The sequence below is a fragment of the Oncorhynchus masou genome, chromosome 27, assembly GCF_036934945.1.
Source record: "Oncorhynchus masou masou isolate Uvic2021 chromosome 27, UVic_Omas_1.1, whole genome shotgun sequence".
Taxonomy (NCBI): domain Eukaryota; kingdom Metazoa; phylum Chordata; class Actinopteri; order Salmoniformes; family Salmonidae; genus Oncorhynchus; species Oncorhynchus masou.
The window spans coordinates 32,571,375-32,591,638 of NC_088238.1; the positions used below are offsets into that span (position 1 = coordinate 32,571,375).

A 20,264-nucleotide genomic window follows, 5' to 3' on the forward strand; every position below is an offset into this window, starting at 1 on the left:
GAGTAAAAATATTGGAAAAATATTTAAAAATATGCATATGTATGTGTTAGCAATTTATGTTACAATAACACAAACCCCAAAGCAAATCAGGGGGAGGAAAATAGCTTTACTTGCAAAGGACAAATCATACAGGGAGGTAGATCGTCATTCTCCCCTGTCCTCGGTGATGTTCTCTCCAGTGGTTCTCTCTCCCCAGAACAAAGGAACAGCATGTAGTTTTATTACCCAGCCCTAGCCTGTGGTTGACCAATTAGAATTCCTTGCAATAAAACTAGCCAATGGCCAAATAACAAGTATCCTATTTCAGAAGACATATTCCTCTTATGTCTCTGAACCATTAATCAATAATTCCCTATTACAGAAAAAAAACATTTTCATTGATCATTAGTACTCTATTGACTCTCGTCCTCTTGACCGCTCGTACTCTGTCTCTGCGTTGTGCATTTATCTTCGACATATTCTTACATATGCAACAAGGCACTAAAGTAATACTGCAGAAATATACGGTAAAGGAAATCACTTTTTGGTCTAAATGCATAAGCCTTATGTTTGGGGCAAATCCAACAACACATCACTGGGTAACTACCTTCTTATTTTCAAGCATGGTGGTTGTTGCATCATGGTATGTGTGTACTTGACATCGGCAAAGACTGGGGAGTTTTTCAGGCTGAAAAGAAAACGGGATGGAGCTAAGAACAAGCAAAATCCTAGAGGAAAACCTGCTTCAGTCTGTTTTCCACCAGACACTGGGAGAGGAATTCACCTTTCAGAAGGAAAATAACCTACAACATAAAAGCCAAATCTACACTAGAGTTGCTTACCAAGACAACAGTGAATGTGGTCCAGTTACAGTCTTGACTTAAATCTATTGAAAATGTACGGCAAGACTTAAATTGCTGAAAAGCCATGATCCCAAAAACAAAACACCAACAGAGCTTGAAGAATTTTGAAAAGAATGGGCAAATATTGCAGAATACAGGTGTGCAAAGCTCTTACTAGACATACCCAAAAAGACTCACCAGCTGTAATCGTTCGGAAAAGGTGTTTCTAACATGTATTGACTCAGAGGGTGAATACTTATCTAGTCAAGGTACATTAGTGTTATTTTTCATTCATCTTTAAAAAAACTTTTTTTTTACTACTGACAGAGTATTTTGTGTAGATCGTTGACGAAAAATAACAATTAAATCAATTCTAGACTCGCACTTTAACACAAAATGTGAAGAAATCCAAGGGGGGTGTAGACTTTCTATAGGCACTGTAAGTGTACCACAACTCATTCCAACGATATCCGTTTTTCAGTATGTCTGTGTCTTGAGCCATCTTGAGTTTCAGGTTTGAATACACACAGTCCTCCCCACAGAATAGAACACTATATTTAATCTTTATGGTCCTTCTTTATACTCCTCTGTTCTGCCATTTGAACCAGCTGAGGAAATGTTACGAACTTGAGGAAAGCGGTGTTCCTCAAGTATCTATTACTTCATACAAACAGACAGCGTAGGCAGCCAGCTAGCCATGCCTTTGTTTGAATTCAGATCGTTGTGTTTGGTCTAAAGCGTAATTATTCTTTCATTGCTCCGACTCAGACTGATCATGCCTGATCTATCCTCGGCTGCGCCCTCTTTCTCCACCATCGCCCGCCAACTCGTCTGTCAATGCAATCTATTACTTGATGACTTTGAAAATGTTATCGCCCACCTGAGAAATCTGATTCAAATCAACATATTTCTGGAATTAACATGATCTTTCATCACCCATTGTTACTAACACCCAGTTCAAAGAGTGTAATATAACTCATGCAATTCAAACTGGGTTAGCATACACATTGAACACCACGTTGCCTGAGCATCCTTCAGAATACTACAATGTACTTCTAGCTGTATGTAGTTTGGCAAATATTTATTAGGCACACATACACTGAGCATGATATGGGCTGTTTGTTAGAGAATTTTCTTGTTTAGTTTTTTTTACCCTGAAGGAGAAGGCCGAGAGTTACTGTCTCATTTTCTTATACAGTACACAGTGGTGACCCTATTTTGAGCCCCATTGGGGGGGGGGATTCCTGTTTCGCATGTTATTTTGGCATTCATACATGTCACATATCATTTTGTAAACAATGTAAAAAATATATATTTATCATTGAGTTAATAAAGCTGCATACAAACATGGTCTCTTTGTTTTGTTGGCCTGTTGGGGGATGTTTATGACCCCCATAAATACCTTTCCCCTTTTCTCTCTCTACTTTATGGAGTTGACTCTTGTAAAGCCTTTGTAACAGAGAGTCTGGTAACATCGAAAGGTGGGAAACGGAATCATATTTCGGTAATCCAACCAGTTGAAAATATGCGTTGGTACTTAATGAATGTGATCCCAGATCATTTGTCGTCTGAGACATTACTACTAATGACAGGATGACAAACTATCTTGGAAAGTCGACACATTCTAGTTATCAGATTCACATGGAATTGTTGCACAATTTAAATGTTAAAATATGAAACTATTTGTGAAACGATGAAATGTAATTTTAGCTCTTAAATGAGAGAACAGTTTGTCATAGAGAAGCTCACTCCGAGGCCCCGCCCAAGTGAACAGACTTTCGTCGTAAACTATGAAACACGTCCTTCTTTCACCACTATATAAACCCGTTGATGAAAATTCAACTTTGTTCCGAGGCCGTGAGGACGACGGTCCTACATTAAAAGGGCTCAGAACGAAATTAGCATCATGTTCAATGTGAAGGTGATGATCGACACGCCGAAAGCATGCATTGACTATACCAGCCAGAATATAGCACAAGCTTAAAAGTATGGCAACTTGGTATGAACTTTGAACTCTTCATTCCAGAAGTGATACCTCCTAATGGTTGAGTTAGCAGCAGCCGCTGTAAACGTGGGCTAGGAAAGTCTAACACACACAACGATACTACAACGTATCCACAGTTTAGCATAGCTGCCTATGGCCCGATAGAGACAAAACCCTTTTTGTTCCTCATTCTTCCCACTCTTTCACTCAAACCCCCTTTCTTTGTGTAACCAGCCGTCATATCGGTTCCGTCAGCTAGGGACGTTTTCCTTTATGACAATTTGTAATCAATGTATGATCCATTCTGTGTAGATGTAATTCTTTGTAATTATTTAGGTATTTAGTAAAAAAAAATTGTATTGCTGATTCAACTTGTTAGCCAGGGTTCGTGTAGATAACCAAGAATTTACAACTTTCAGATGAGACTGAATAAAGTGACGATTAAATATTGACTGCTACTGATGTAAAAGATTACTAGGTCTTTAAGATTTTATTCGGAAGATAACAGCTCTATAAAGATTATTTTGTGGTGCCCCGACTTTCTAGTTAATTACATTTACCTGATTAGCTTAATCAGGTAATATTAATTACAGAGAAATTATTTTATAGAAAAGCATGTCATATCATATTAATCCGGCATAGCCAAAGACACGACACAGCAGAGCTCGGCACTTTATGTGGTGGTGGGGCAAGTCAGCAGAAAATACGGAGCATTGCACCGTGATTGGCTCAGTGTTCTGTTACTCATGGGGACACTACGTCACCGACAAGTCTAAGGGTAGAGCTAGAAAATTCAAGCCTCTTGGGTGCTGCCATCGAGTTACATTAGAAGTGCCCATCCAAGGCGGCTCAAGGTCATTGTCCACAGATAAAATGACGTCAAATCACATCTACAGTAGCGTTCACAATCTTAGCCAGCAGTCATCATGAATCAAGTTGACAATTTCCTGACAAATCATTTTTAATCCTTGTCATATGAAGAGAAGTAATGAAGAGAAATTATAGATAAAATGTATCGGTGCTCATCGACCATTAAACAACAAGTTGGAAATCGCAAATTCAACAAATGAGGGGTTTGGAAAGAATCAGTGGCTAACTGCAAGCATTGCAAAGCAATCATTAGCCTGCTATTTAGTGGCTTGGCTGTGTGGTCCCAAATCTAAGATTAAGGGTCTCTTTTTTTTTTAAGGGTCTCAACTTTAAAATGATAAACATCCAATTGGCCATTGCTGACAGTGAAGCATGGTTTGTGCTGCGCACAAAACAACTCTGAACTGCAAAATATGACTTTAGTGAGTTCAAGACAACTGGGGACTCTGGAAAAACGAGCTACGACCGGGAAAATCCAACTCGGAATTGTAAATCTGGAACTCGGGCCTTTTTCTAGAGCTACGACCTGAAGATCACTGACATCATGATTCAAACTTTTTTTTTCTCTCGAGTTCCTAGTTATCTTGAAAGCACCATAAATCCAGAGAATGCCAGACTTTTATGAAAAATTTGCCAACAAAGAACTGCCGCGCCACCTTCCTGTTCAAGTGAGCAAAGCACAACAAGTTAAGTCCAAAAAATGTTGGGACTCACCGTGCGCTCACTCGAACAGGTGGTCCTTCGTGGTCACATTTAGTCTTGTATGCTGCTGCATAAATGATGTAATATGCCAGGGAGATATGTATACTGTAGCTACGAAAGTAATACTAAGTGTGTTGTGTTAGTTAGCTAGCTGTTAGTAGCCCATGTGCCTCACCCTAATAATTTTGTCTATTTTCACCTCTTAATTTCGCCAACTGTTCTGACTTGTGCATATGTAACCTATAACCTGTTTTTGAGAAATATAATCATTTAATATTGTAAGAGCTTTCATTGTCTGCTTATATGCCCCCTTTATTTATCCTACGGTTCTGACTTGGTGTACAGGGAGAACACTGTAAGAAAGGCCCATGTTCTGAATTCTGTTGCTGTACATTTCAAATAACAAATAGTTAGACTACATCCGTCCTAGCTCTCTCATTAATGTCTTAATAGAAATTACGCATTGCCTCTCCTCCGCTTGTCATGCCCTTATGCCATGGTTTGTACATCTCAATTGTCAGTAGAAACCACATTTGTTTAAGCAAGTCAGCCATATAAAGTAAGTAAATGAGGCTGAATAATCTTCCGCTGCCAGACAAAGCTCCGCTGATAGCCAGGTGTAGCAGTGGTAAGGTGTTGGGACTGCTGTTGGGACAGCTTTATGTAGACCCCTACAGTTTGTGGGCACCGTTTGTTACCGTTATAGTACAATTCATGTATTGTTTAGTGTTGTGTAGTGGCTTTGCTGGAATGCATCCCACAATTTTTGGTGGGACCCATTAAGATTTACATGCTAAAATCGCCACTGACAGTACATGCTAAGAATGAACGAACCTCGATAATGTAGTCATTGCCATCTTTTCCGTGGACGGCTTTCACAGCACAGATATCAAGTCCCCCAAACATCTCGGCACAGGAGTCCACCCACAGACGATATCTGGAACACAGTGACATCCACAACTGATTGTCATTGTCAATTACAAAACAGACCGTGGCAGTGAAAAACTAATTTTGGTAACACTTTACTTAAAGCCTGCAGGTATAATGCTTTATAACTTGTTTAACTGTTTGACACATCAGGATATAATTTCCTGTTTGTTTTGATCTATACATATTTGAAAGAGGGAGGTGTCATACAAGCCCCTCAGGTTTGTTAGTTTTCACCTCTCCTGCACATACACTTTTCACTTGTCTTCTAAACTCTCATCACATTGTCTTGTATTTACTTGTGTACAAATTAATAAACACAATAATACATCTATAAGCGTTCAGAATTTATTATAATGAAGCTTATCTGTTATATTATGTCTAACAAAGTGTCTATAGGCCAGCTTACCTGTCCGTCATAGCGATCTGTTCCAACATGGCTGAGCCTGTGTTAGCCTTCCAGTTGCCGGAGATGGACGTCCTCCTAGAAAAGGTGAAAATCAAGGAAATGAATCAGGCATTCAGCTATTCTCTGGACTGGAATGGAAAGCAATGGTCAGCTAGCTTAGTCATTGTGTTTTGTTTTTGTAGAGTAGTTCTACAGAAGACCCTGGGGTGGGGGGAAATGTTATCGCTGAATTCTACATTGATGATTGCAATGTACGCCTACATAATGTTTGTGTCAAGGTCAATTGGAGACGTGCTTTCATGACTGGTGCCGAGGAAATAAGTTGAGATAAGGAAGTAAATTCCACTCTTCTTAGTCAAGCAATAATTGTTCGGATTGAGAGACATGAAAGTAGAACGGGCGTAGATTCATACTTTCATTGTTACTGTACATGGTGTTTTACATTTACTGCACGAGGTCTGTTGTATTCAAGAGGGTGCTGTTGAGCATTTGAAATTGAAGTGGCTGGTTACTCAGAAGATTATTTTAGTTCAAGCTAAGATTGAGACTAAGGCTGAATTTGGCCTGTGGTCACGGTCACGTTGGCTGATGCTGTCACTTCCCTCTGGGAGACCGAATGGAATGCCAGTGCAGGGTGCAACCCTAGTCGTTGTCCCTTGGTAGAGAAGGAAGTGCTGTGGTCTGGGTGAGCCCTGCACGCCTCCACTGACTGGGAAGGGTGTACCATGGGCCTCTTCCCACACTCACATTGGCGTGCAGGCTGGACTATTCTAGGGTCTCTCTATCACTCTTTCTCTCCATCTCTTTTTTTGTTTCCCTTCATCCATCTCCGTTTCCATGTCTTTCTCTCCCCCTCTCTCTGGTAAAGTCATTCACATGCAAGCCATATAGTTTCATTCTAGTCACAATCATTGCTGACATGTCCAAGTCACAGACAAAACCCAGTGTACATAGCATAGAGACGACATCATACTTACATGTAGGCCTTGTAGTTGTTGCCGATTTTCTGGATCCTGATGTCGTACTTAGACAGGACGTATGGCTCAGAGGTGGCATAGGTTCTGGCCAGCGCCACCACACTGGTAATATCCTGAAAGTCAAGTTCGTTCTCCACTTTGATCTGAAACAGGAAGACGCCACTAATTAGTTAAATCAGCAGGAATATATGCATAATTGGTAGTTTGTGATGGTTAATCACCAAACATGCTATAAAAGCTATGAGACAGGAGCTGAAGTAGACTGATGGATTTACATTCCTGTGGGATTCTAACACAGACAGGATAATGAAAAGCTTTCTCTCTGGAAAATGTTAGAATTTTTGGAGCTGCACGTTTCTCACACCCATGTGAGTTCATCAGGTACGCAGTGACTTTATATACAGACAGTACAGTTATTGATTGCATTTATATTACGCGTTTCCACTTACAGTAGGTGCTCAAAAGCGCATTAAGGGACTAAACTCACCTCTTCCACCATTAATATGCTAGACAACATTTTGATGGAGATGACAAACAATAGCTAAATTCAATCGACCCACAACTTATCCAAAGAGAACAATTCTGTAGATTCCTTTTTGAACAGTAAATGCTAATCTGCTGTATCTTTTATATGTAAACAGGTTTGATTAAATACTGATTAAATGAAACTGACAGGCACACTAAGCCGAAGACACCCAATTACCAACCAGATATGTCTATTGATAAAAAGAGGGATTACACTCCAGAAACTGCCTTAGACCATGGGAAAAGGGGCAAAGGAGTAGTAGAAAGCTATACATTACAGGCTGTTGATGTATGGCTATCTGAATGTATATCACCCATATGATGTATTTTGATAGCAACCAGAGTCCTAGACATTCCCTTCATATTCCCTCCATTGACTCTCATTATCATCCCCTCTGGCTGTTATCGTTGGCACTATGATTCATCCACCATGCGGTGAAAGTCAGTGGGAACAGTGAGGGGCTGTCGTGGACAGGGACAGACTGGACTGATGCGCTCACTTTCCCACCCCCACCCCTCTCTCCTTTCAGCTCATCTCTTCTTCTCAAGTGAGATGGAAAAGTCTACTATGGTAAAGATCTGGGGGAGGAGTTTGCCCTCTTTTTGGATCAGGCATTTCATTCGCTGTCATAACTACTCTTTAAGATAGCATCTTGAGTATGTTTGACAGAGGTGGAGGTAGCTAGACAAGGGGGAAATAGTTATCCTTTGTTCACGAGGAAAAGTATTTGTGTACTTGGCTACCCACTGTGGTTCCAAAAGGTGTAACCCAATACCTCTGGAGAGCCAGAGAAAAAGGAGCCAAACCATGGTGTAAATATGAGAAGCCGTGCAGAGAATAAGATGAACCATTGAGTAAATAAAGTAAACTATAATACTGGAAGCAGAAACCATAAGGTAATTAAGAGGGTATGTACAGGCAGTTGGATCAAGAGCTGGGTGAGGTGGAAAGCAATGTGATTCTGGACACTGGCCAGTTTCAAATGGTTGAGAAATATTCTCCAGTGTCAGTTAAATCAGTCGACCCTTTAGTGAGCCATTCGGAACTTCCCCAACCAGAATTAACAATTCCATGCGATGGTCAGGCTGTAACGGTCTCTTTCGGAGATTTGATATGATTAAAAACATTTAAAACTGGATTAACATTAGAAGTAACCAATCAGTAACTTTTTTTTGCTGTATTCACCTCGTCACACTAAAAGATTTTGCCGTAACATTTAATTTAGGCTACAGATCATAAAGAACTGTTTACATGTAATAAAGCGCAGTGTTTTCACTTAATCTAATAAGGGCATTAGGTTAAACAAACATAGGATTTTCAGTTGTTTTAACACCATCACTAGCCACAGTCCTTAAGTCCCAATTTCCACAACTCCAGATAATTGAATTTTAACCAAATGTCTTTTGTCAAGAGTCTCTCAGCTCAACTTAAAAGCCATGTGAAGCAATTGAATGGCCTACATCCAGGCCCTCTTCTACCCCCAGTTCTCAGTCCTCTGTAAGGTCAGGGGGGTCAAGTGAGGTCCTGGTCTACAATGGGCCTATGCTAAGTGATCCAGAGGGCATGTGGGAACACTATAGCACTCCAGGTTCCTGTAATGGAGGAAACCCAACCCAGTCCTTTATATGGAAAGGGGGATGAAGTTATAGGAAGTGCTTCCCCCTGTGTACTGTGTGAACACTGACTTCGCTCGGGAGGTCCTGTATTATATGTGAGGAGGGCTCCATTTGGGCTAGTAATCACTCACTTTGGTTGGCTGTTCACTGAACTGCATTGCTGTTGAAATTGTGTGTGTGTGTTTATGTATACATATACACAGACAAACAGTTGAAGTCAGAAGTTTACATACACTTAGGTTGAAGTCATTAAAACGTGTTTTTCAACCACTCCACAAATGTCTTGTTATTAGTAAACTATAGTTTTGGCAAGTCGGTTTTGACATCTACTTTGTGCATGACAAGTCATTTTTCCAACAATTGTTTAAAGACAGATTATTTCACTTAATCACAATTCCGGTGGGTCAGAAGTTCACATACACTAAGTTGACCATACCTTTTAATTAACAGCTTGGAAAAATTATCTAAATTACATCATGGCTTTAGAAGCTTCTGACAGGCTAACTGACATCATTTGAGTCAATTGGAGGTATACCTGTGGATGTATTTCAAGGTCTACCTTCAAAATCAGTGCCTCTTTGCTTGACATCGTAGGAAACAGGCCAAACAGTAGCATATCCAGGCTTTTATGAGGTAACTAGGAGGTCTTCAGATCCTGACGCTGATCAGCTTGCCGATGCCCATGTCATTCCCACATCTCCTTCCTAACTCATGAAAATGTAAACCCCCTGAAAAAGCCCCCAAAAGTCCCTTCCTATCAGACACACTGAAATCATGGCTTGCAGCTTCACACCCTTCTCCACCTCCTCTCCAAGACTGATAGTCTGCTTATGGAAGGGATGTCATGCCATCATCACGCTCAGAGATACACTGAGAAGAGAGAAGGAGCCTGGTCTGTTATGTACAGCTCAACTCCTAACTGTACAGTATGTGATAGGTTAGCATAACAAACACAAACAAATCAAGACCAGACATGCAATGGTGAAGTGGAGAGATGAGCAGCCAGGAAGTGCCCAGACCGTAGTTGTGGTGGTGTGCGCGTCCGAATCAACATCGCAGGGAGGCTTACCTTGCCAATGCCGGCGTGGGCATGACCCATCTTGACCACCACAGGGAACGTTGGTGTTGTCACCTGAGAAAGAAGACAAAGTAGAGTGTTACCACAGTCTGAAAAACCACTGGCAGAGGAGATAACATGCAGTATGCATTAATCCTAATACCAACTAAGTGGATGGAGGGTTTCTCTGAAGAGCAACCTTGATATCGTAAATGGCCAGAGTGTTAGGACTGTGAAGCAGGGAAAGCATTTTAGAGCTACACTGAGGTCCAAATAATTATCCATCTATACCTAACTTGATTGACAAGGGCTCCAAGACTATGACTTGGCTATGATTGAACTGCGCTGTCCATGTGAGTGACTGACTACTAAAAGCAAAACACAAGTTCCTCCCTAAACTTAATTGCGATGCATAGCTCAGACCTGACGTAAGGTATAGAATCAAAACCTAATTTAAAGTGAAAGACTTCTCAAAGACCATTATCGAACTACCGCATTGAACTTAAAGCCACCCAATATAGGGAAGCATGAGGTATTTTCTGAAAAATGTTGGTTTATTACACAAAAGAGAAGTTCTGGGAAACGAGAGAGCGAGACCAAAGCCAAAGCTTCTTGGGATGGTTTAGACAACCCAGCCCCACCGCAGGCGTCATGGGCTCTCTCATAGCATGGTGTGCAATGTGAGAGGAGGAGGAAACGTCAACAGACGACTTCAAACGTGTTCTTTAAAAACACATTCTTGCCACTGATAGATCCTCCGATACCATTGTTAGATGGAAATGTAAAGAGAGGGCTTATCCAGTTTGAAACCAATTTCTAAATCTCCTATTGTTTGAAATGGCACACAGGGATGATAGACTCACTGGAGAGTTTTAGAGTTTGAGTCTCAATGTAACAGCCCCCTTTAGTTAGATTAGACTGTATCAACGCAATCAGTTACATCCATTCCGACAAACGTACAGTTGAAGTCGGAAGTTCACATACAGAGAATGATTAATTTCAGCTTTTATTTCTTTCATCACAGTCCCAGTAGGTCAGAAGTTTACATACACTCCATTAGTATTTGGTAGCATTTGCCTTTAAATTGTTTAACTTGGGTCAAACCTTTCAGGTAGCCAGCCGCAAGCTTCCCACAATAAGTTGGGTGAATTTTGGCCCATTCCTCCTGACAGAGCTCGTGTAATTGAGGCAGATTTGTAGCCCTCCTTCCTCGCACACGCCTTTTGCCTCAAATGATGTCAATTAGCCTATCGGAAGCTTCTAAAGCCATGACATTTTCTGGAATTTTCCAAACTGTTTAAAGGCACAGTCAACTTAGTGTATGTAAACTTCTGACCCACTGGAATTGTGATAGATTATTTCACTTTTTTTTCAATTTACTGTCTGTAAACAATTGTTGGAAAAATTACTTGTGTCGTGCACAAAGTAGATGTCTTAACAAACTTGCCAAAACTATAGTTTGTTAACAAGAAATTTGTGGAGTGGTTGAAAAACAAGTTTTAATGACTCCAACCTAAGTGTGTGTAAACTTCCGACTTCAACTGTATATTACACGAGGCAGACACTAGAGAAACCTGGTCAGTTAAGTGTTTTGGTGGTGTTAATAATATGGCATATCAAGTCGTGGTATGGTAACAGTTCATTTGTCTAAAGTATTCTTCTGAGTACATTACCTGCAACAACACAAATGGGGTGTGTATGTAACATCACTTACATGTTTATTGCAATCTTACAGTACAATATAACATCAGCATTATACGGTGGGCCTGGGTATAAGAACACACTCTTCCTGGCACACTCCGAGAGAGAACATTTAGATAAGCAGATGAGAGATTTTCAGTCAGAGCAGAGGGCACACAGCCAGAGTATGCACACAGCTGTGAGCTCAGGCCTGACAGATCTGCTAGGGCAAAGGCAGCTGCTGCTATCGTTTTATCCACCCCTCGTCTGGCTGTCAGTGGACAGGTCTGAACAGAACAGAGAAGACCCCCCCCCCCCCCCCCCCCGTCTGGATGTTGTCTGGTTAGTGTTAATCATCGACAGATACAAGGTTGCTAGGACATCAGCGCCAACCGTGTTGAGAGATCGTGAAACTACAGCCCCAAGCTGTACAAGATAACACAATCTAACTTGCATCCATAATAGGCTGAAAACAACTTTGTGTGAGTTGAAGTGTAATTGTGAATTTATAATCTACTTTCAAACTGTGTGTTTTAAATCATGATTACACAATCCATTAATACTAGTGAGTCAACCACTTGAAATCCCTAAAAATGGTACAAAGAGCCTCAGGACCCAGATAATAAGTATCCTCTGTTTAGGTGAAACACATTGGCTCATAGAAAGACAAATGGACTCCTCAATGTACCTCTCAATTCATCATTTAAATTCTGAAGAATAAGCTACCTACCGATCAACAGTTCTCCTGGTCATTTGTGGTTGGTATTTCCATTTTTTAAATGGAAATCTCCATCAATGCCAGAGAAAAGCACATTCACTAAGCCTCAGACGCAAGTTGAATTATTTTGTATTCGGCACGTGAGCTATGTAGCAGGGAGACACCTGATATAACATGTGTATGAGAATGACTGAGGACAGTGGTTTCCCTGTGGGGGCTTGTCCTAAAATGACAGAAGTGGTTTTGGGTGGGCAGATTTGTGGCCGCCAACTCTGTCTGGATGTGTAATCTGAAAATCTCCCAGTCATTCCCATCAATGTGGCAATGACGGGAGACACGGTGGAGGAAAGCGACCACATCCTATCTAATGAGGTTACACTGGCAGCACGGAACATCAGAAGGAAGATCAAATACGTCTGGGCACTAAACCTGGCATAAAACCATCTGAGACAGATGTGCTTATGAGCTTTCAGACGTGTACATTTTGATTTGTCTCGGCTTTTGTTTTCTTACAGCTGCATGAATTACTGTACTTGCCTTTCCTGTTCCCACCCAAAAACCATTAACAATGTGTTCAGTATGGTCAAGTAATTGAGAAAACACACAAAATCTAATTATACGGCCAGTGATTTCACCAGTCTAGGTTTGGTTTCACAACATGAGGTTGCCGTCATTTACAGTAACGCACCAGACGACCAGGTCTGGCACATACTTCAGGGAAGCCCATCCGTCGGGCCAAAACACTCAGTCATATATATATATTTTGTGTGTGTGTGAAAGTCAGACATTTGGATCATTTAGGGCCGAAGGCTGTCATGAATCACACTTCCCTAACCTCCAAACACCTCCGTCACATTCTTAAATCCCCCCACCTCACTCAATTATAAAGTTGAGCTCAGTGGAACATTGGGTCGTCGGCATGTAGACAAATAGATAAAACATTGAATAATTTTGTTTACACCAGTCTGTTGGACCCATGGAATTTCCCACAAACTAAAGGGCAGCACGTTGAACAGAGGGGACATGAGTCATCCAACGACCCTGCCTTTGCAAGTGTCATCATGTTGGATGAGGCTAATTGTCACGTAACTTTTGTGCCCAAATAACCATCCTTCGTGAATCACCACATTTATAATGGAGGGTCCTAAAAAGTTTTTGACCATTATAATTGTCCAAGGATCCTTGTGAAGTCGAGGTCTGGGTCTAATATAATGTACAATGTAACAGTGGTACTGTAAAACATTTATCGTAAAACTTCAGATGTTGGTTGGCAATTAATAAAACAATGAGCGGCTAGACAAAAAGGAGATCTAAGAGGGCAGATGAAAGGTCAAACAAAACACATTCTCCACCACATTAGCCCATTAGCTAGGAGAGTGGCCAGATGGATAAGTACTTAGATGTACAATTGTAAATAGGTACTTATCAAGCTCTGATTCGAGGGGGGTAGAGTCATTCTAAGGGGGTGCATCAATTATCCAACGCAACACATGGTGCATCCATCCCCGCATATGTATGATCTCTTAATTTTTATGATGGCCATTCAAAGCTGCCACATCAAGGAAGCGGACAGCAGCGAAAAGACTTAAGCAGACGAGGAGAGGAGGAGAGCAGGGGGACTCTGACCCAGGCCGCTGTTCAAAAAGATCTCCTGGCATCAAAACCAAAGACAGCCTGTTCACATAAAACCCTGCTCAAAGATTAACTTGGCCTTGAGGGGAATGAAGAACACACAAATAACTGACTAATCACACACCTGGCCTGAGTGGATTTGATCTGGCTGTTTGAAATCGGCATTGCAAAACTTCAGAACTATTCCGTACTATATATGTATGTGCCGTAGTAACTTGAAACAGTGTTCGGCGGATTGATGAAACTTTTACAAAATCAAGATTAAACCTGGAAGTTGAGGATTAATATTTTCCATAGAAATTTTAACGGGTAAGAGAATGGATGGTTAACTACAGATTCCATACCAGACTGTCAGAACATCCTCTTGTTCATCAGGTTATTCAGTGGTTTCTCTGAGGTCTTTGATTGTGCTTGGTGTGGTAAATGCACAAGAGTTTGGGCATCAAGAAAACACTCTTAACCTAGAGCCAACCATCTATCATCGCCATCTTCAGACCCACATGTACACTTTGTGAACTTCTTTGTAAGCAAACCACTACACTTCATCATAGCCAAGTCACGACACAAGATAAACGTGCCACGGCCTTTGTAGTTGTACTTCCAGAAAGGAACTGAATTAAGTCGTAGACATAACACATCTCCCAACCAGACAACACACCGTTTAAGTTGCATTTACAGTAATGGTAAGCCTTGTGCTACCTGATGAGCCCCCGCAAACTATACATCGGATGCTCAGTGTATGACATCGTAAGTCGTTAGACTGCTAAATGGGGCATGATAATTATTGTCATGGAATTCAGGGTCATCTGGCTTCCATTGGGATCCATCCTGATCGGAGTGCGTTTCCATGAGGGAAACATCTGTCTGGAAAACAGACAGACTTCCATCCCTATTTTCAGGGATGGAAGTTTCCAGAGTGGAAGTTTCCTGAGAATACCGAACACCAGGTTTGTGATGGAGATGTATTTGATGGTGAAGATTCTGAACACTTTGACCAATGCACCTGCGAATGGTTCATGGGTTACGAAGAGAGGCAAGGAAGAGGTTAGAAGTATGCAATGTCCATGGCACTTCTAATTGAGGGAACGGCTGGCCGTTCAGAGATATTTTGAAGTCATCTTCGCACATCTGCACCGTGTTCAGAGGAATACACTCTGACAAATGTTGAGAAAATATTGTGCAAATGGATATGATTCATACTAAGTCATGATTCAATATGATTTAATAACAGAACATGGCCACAACTTTACTCAGAGGTCATCTATTTTAGGTAGACATATGCGTAAACACTAACCTAGCGACATATCAGCTGGCTTCTACATTTGAAAAAAGTGAGAACCAACATAATTGGGACAGACGGGGCAATTGGCAGCACCAGTCTTGCAAAAACGATCAATCAGTGCTGCAGGGCATTCCTCTCCGTCTAAAAGGGAAAGATGTCACATTCCCATTTTCTAGGGTTAGGCTACAATACACTGGGTCTTTGGAAAAGTGTCAGCAGAAGTAAGGAGGCAATGTATGCAATTACACCCAACAAAGTCACTCGATCCTGGGATCAGGAAAGGTGTGAACCTCTGGTCATTGGCCTCTTAGTGGAGGCATACAGAGAAAATATTGTTTGATAGCAGAAAATTTCACTTTTATTGGAGTTCTAGTTCAAAACATTAGGTTTCTGCCCGAAAGGTCTTCAACAGGCATACAACCAGTTTTTGCATCAGTTTCATGTACACAACTTGACAGTTTATGTAATTACTCATACCTCTTCTTGTGATGCAGTTGTTGATTTCTCATGTTTTGATTGATTTATGATGTTTAGAAATTGCAGTAAAAGTTTTGGTAAAGTAAAAGTAAAATGTGTTTGAGCTGTCCATAAGTTGAACAATTTGAACGACTTTCCCAATTTCACGCAAGCCCATAAACACATTACATGACAGATTGCTGGGTGTTTGTCTTTGCACAGCTCTGATGGGTTTTTCATTTATACAATATGCTAATGAGGGGATGGGTAAAAATAAACATTCCAAAAGTCAATTTGGCAACGGGAGTTTGGAGCAGATGGTCGAGGTCCAGGTTGCTGATAGAACAGACGACTGGTATCAAACTTTGTTTACTCAATTTAAAAGGGGGTGTTCAACAGGCAATTTGCACAGAGGGTTTAGAAAGTTTCATTGAAAGTCAGAAGTAGGCCTTCAAACAGTTGGTAACAGTAAATGATCCAATTTTGCAAACAGGGTTAAGATGTGATAGGACAGCCAAATTGAAATACTCAAGTATCCCTCCAAAACACTGACCAATGAGGGGACTCTACAGTCACACAACAACAAAACTATTTAGTTGTAGTGGCGCATAAGAGAACTGGAAAGTGTGTTATAGTGAAGGTCTAAATGAGGAGCAAAGGAAATGGTTTTGAACCCCCCACACCCTGCCCTTAAAAGCACCATTCCCTATAGGACTAATACACTGTATTAGTCAAATCCATATCCAGAGCCAAAGCCATAAAGCGGCCCAATGGATTAACAAATAAGGAGAGAAGAAAGAAAGTGGGCTAAGCAAATGAAACAAGGCCGGGAACAAAGAACAGGTGCTAATACTGTGGAGTTCTATAGGCCTCTGGAAAGTGACGGTTTCCTTCTCTATTAACATCTGTCCGGATGAGGAAGTACAGACCATAGAGTCAAGAATCCCCCAGCTAGAAGTGAAAGGAGAGAGTTGTTCTGACACAGTCAGGAGTCCCGGGACACACAGTGGATGTAGTAGATTGGTGTTGCCCCAGGACATTTATTGAACAGGAAGAAAAGGGCTGTTGGGAAATCCACCACTGAGTGGCCACTCTGACGTAGCAGTCCGACACTCAGAGTTAAATGGGAAAGCCGAGGACTGAAGACAGACAGTTTCCAGGTTGGGACTCTGTCCGTAGGTCCTTAACTGACTATAATTTAGTAAGTATTGTATTTGCGAGCATAACTACAGTATAAAATGGTGTTGGGCTGAATGAAATTAGTTTAGATAATGTAAGACTGAATCGAAAAATAAACATTGTACCAATTGGGTGATTCATGGCATCAATCAACTGCCATAGATTCACTGAGGTGAAAATCGTACTGTACATGCGTTGTTGATTATCACTTAAATGTTCAACCTACATTACTGTGTGAATAACATACACAGCATGATGTAGCCTGATAACCTTGTAATGGGCCTTGCATGTTATTAGCACCTAAGGTGGGGTGAGATAAGCCTAAAGGGAAGGGTGAGAGTACTCTCCTGAATTGATGATGTTGTTGTTACCAATCGTGCTAATGCTCACTTTAGGAAGCGTGGGTCAATTTTTAAAGCTTAAACAAGCATGAAAATATGATTGGATATACAGTGCCTTCAGAAAGTATTCAGACCCGTTGACATTTTCCACATTTTGTTAGGCTACAGCCTTATTCTAAAATTGATTTAAATCGTTTTTACCCCTGATCAATCTACACACAATACCCCATAACGACAAAGCAAAAACTGTTTTTGAAATTTCTGCTAATTTATACAAAAAAAAAATATATATATATCACATTTATGTAAGCATTCAGACCCTTTACTCAGTACTTTGTTGAAGAACCTTTTGGCAGTGATTACAGCTTAGATTCTTCTTGGGTATGACACTACAAGCTTGGCACCTGTATTTGGGGAGTTTCTCCCATTCTTCTCTGCAGATCCTCAAGCTCTGTCAGGTTGGATGGGGAGCGTCACTGCAAAGCTATTGTCAGGTCTCTCCAGAGATATTCGATACGGCTTCAAGTCCAGGCTCTTGCTGGGCCACTCCTGCATTGTCTTGGTTGTGTGCTTAGGCTCGTTGTCCTGTTGGAAGGTGAACCTTCGCCCCCAGTCTGAGGTCCTGAGCGCTCTGGAACAGGATTTCATCAAGGATCTCTGTACTTTGCCCTGTTCATCTTTGCCTTGATCCTGACTAGTCTTCCAGTCCCTGCTGCTGAAAAACAGCCCATAGCATGATGCTGCCACCACCATGCTTCACCATAGGGATGGGGCAAGGTTTCCTCCAGATGTAGCACTTGGTATTCAGGGCAAAGAGTTCAATCTTGGTTTCATCAGACCAGAGAATCTCGTTTCTCACGGTCTGGGAGTTTTTAGGTGCCTTTTGGCTAACTCCAAGCGGGCTGTCATGTGCCTTTTACTGAGGAGTGGTTTCTGTCTGGCCACTCTACCATAAAGGCCTGATTGGAGGAGTGCTGCAGAGATTTTAATTTGATTTAACTAGGCAAGTCAGTTCAAAACAAATTCTTACTTACAATGACGACCTACACCCGCCAAACCCTAACGACGCTGGGCCAATTGTGCTCCGCCCTATGGGACTCTCAATCACGGCCAGTTGTGATACAGCCTGGAATCGAACCAGGGTCTGTAGTGACCCATCTCAGCACTGAGATGCAGTGCATTAGACTGCTGCGCCACTTGGGAAACATTGTTGTCCTTCTGGAAGGTCCTGCCATTTCCAAGGAGGAATTCTAGAGCTCTGTCAGAGTGACCATCAGGTTCTTGGTCACCTCCCTTGCCAAAGCCCTTCTCCCCCGATTGCTCACTGGAGCTTAATTTTGAGTCTCATAGCAAAAGGCTGAATACTTATGTAAATAAGGTATTTATGTTTTTTATTTCTAAAAACCTGTTTTCGCTTTGTCATTATGGTTTAATGTGTATAGATTGCGGAGGATTTAAAAAAAATGTAATCCTTTTTAGAATAAGGCTGTAATGTAACAATATGTGGAAAAAGTCGAGGGGTCTGAATACTTTCCAAAGACACTGTACATAAGCCATAAAAGGTTGTCATTTCGTGCAATATTAGCTCTACCCTATACTGTATTTCACAAGATTTATTGGCAAGTATATGTGATCATACACAAGGGAGTACATGCATGTAGTTGTTGGCTCTTACTCTACCGCACACCTGAGGAAAACAATAGAAGGAACAGGCAGCTCCTTTTGGCAAAAGAGGGGAATCTTCTGCAGACTACACAAAGCCAGAGCCCAATCTCAGCACAGCCACTGCTTTCAATGAGGCCCCAGTACAGAGGAAGAAAGAGAGGGAAGGGAACATCAAGGGGGGGGAAAATATTTTGGAACAGCTGGATGCGGCACACCCTGGCTCTATTTATACCGGCAGAAGGGAACGAGAGAGCCAACTTCTACCGTAGAACGAGTCCCGGGCAGTTGGCCGCCTCGCTTTTGATGTCTCACTCAAACCAAACCCTGGCCTGGCAGCTCCATCCTCATAGCCCAGGGCTGCTCCACTTCCTCATAGCCCAGGGCTGCTCCACTTCCTCATAGCCCAGGGCTGCTCCACTTCCTCATAGCCCAGGGCTGCTCCACTTCCTCATAGCCCAGGGCTGCTCCACTTCCTCATAGCCCAGGGCTGCTCCACTTCCTTATAGCCCAGGGCTGCTCCACTTCCTCACCTGGAAAAGGGCTCCGTTTAGCATGGCGAAGGAAACGGTTTGTCTAGAGAACAACATCTGAGTAGAAGCGTGGTAGGGTTCGCCTGGCCTGACCTCTTTTTACCCAGGATGGGCTGGATAGGGCACACTGTGTAAGAAGAAGTGACAGGGTGTCACTCAGGGACAATGGGGCGCTTACAAGGAATTGCAAGTGTGGCGTGAGGGTTTTGTGTGGTTTGAGTATATTGCTTCATGTCCAGTAAAGCAATAAATTGAGGGAGTCTTCTCAGTGTGCCTATACGCCCTGTCTCTAAAGACAACATTTATCATTATTGGGTTAGGCAAAAGCAATCTCAAGCTGCTTTCTCACGATCTGCACTTTGTATACTGTCCTTTATAGACAACCAAGTATAATACTTTGCTTTAAAACTGAATTTACAGCCACCAATTCCACAAATATATACAACACTTACAGCCACTTTATGACCAGTTGAAGGAAAATACAAAAACACTGTTCCATTGTAATGGTGAGACAAAACATTTATCAAAACTCTAAAAAGGTCTATGACATATTCTCTTTCTAAAATGGCCTAGTCATCCTCAGTTGCCCAAACATCACTATCAATTTGAGGACATTAGTGTGAAACAGCACAATGTTCCCATGATGCTGTGAATAAATGTTTGTGCAGGTTCTCCTGTGGTGCTGTAAATCTGGATTTGGGATGAGCAGCGGTACCTTACACAGCAGTTTGTCCGGTAACACCGCGGTCCACACACACCCAACGGGCCATGGTCTGGCCTGGCTCACCACTACCAGAGGGGGAGTAGAGGATGAGCCAAGCACAATGACAGCATGCTGATGGATAAAAGGACAATACTTCATAACTCACAGGCCACAGTAAGCCCCACACCC

At 41.8% G+C, this 20,264-nt stretch overlaps 1 protein-coding gene across 2 annotated transcripts in view; it reads right to left on the reverse strand.

The window, feature by feature from the left end:
• The window catches only part of LOC135516020 (synapsin-3-like), a 114,111-nt gene that overhangs the window by 18,519 nt on the left and 75,328 nt on the right, over nucleotides 1-20,264 (reverse strand). For both annotated transcript variants that reach the window (XM_064939981.1, XM_064939982.1), the window contains exons 7-10: nucleotides 9,902-9,964; nucleotides 6,691-6,833; nucleotides 5,714-5,788; nucleotides 5,212-5,314 (exon numbers count right to left, since the gene is read on the reverse strand). In XM_064939981.1, the coding sequence (XP_064796053.1) occupies nucleotides 5,212-5,314; nucleotides 5,714-5,788; nucleotides 6,691-6,833; nucleotides 9,902-9,964 (384 nt within the window). The remainder of the gene's footprint in view (nucleotides 1-5,211; nucleotides 5,315-5,713; nucleotides 5,789-6,690; nucleotides 6,834-9,901; nucleotides 9,965-20,264) is intronic.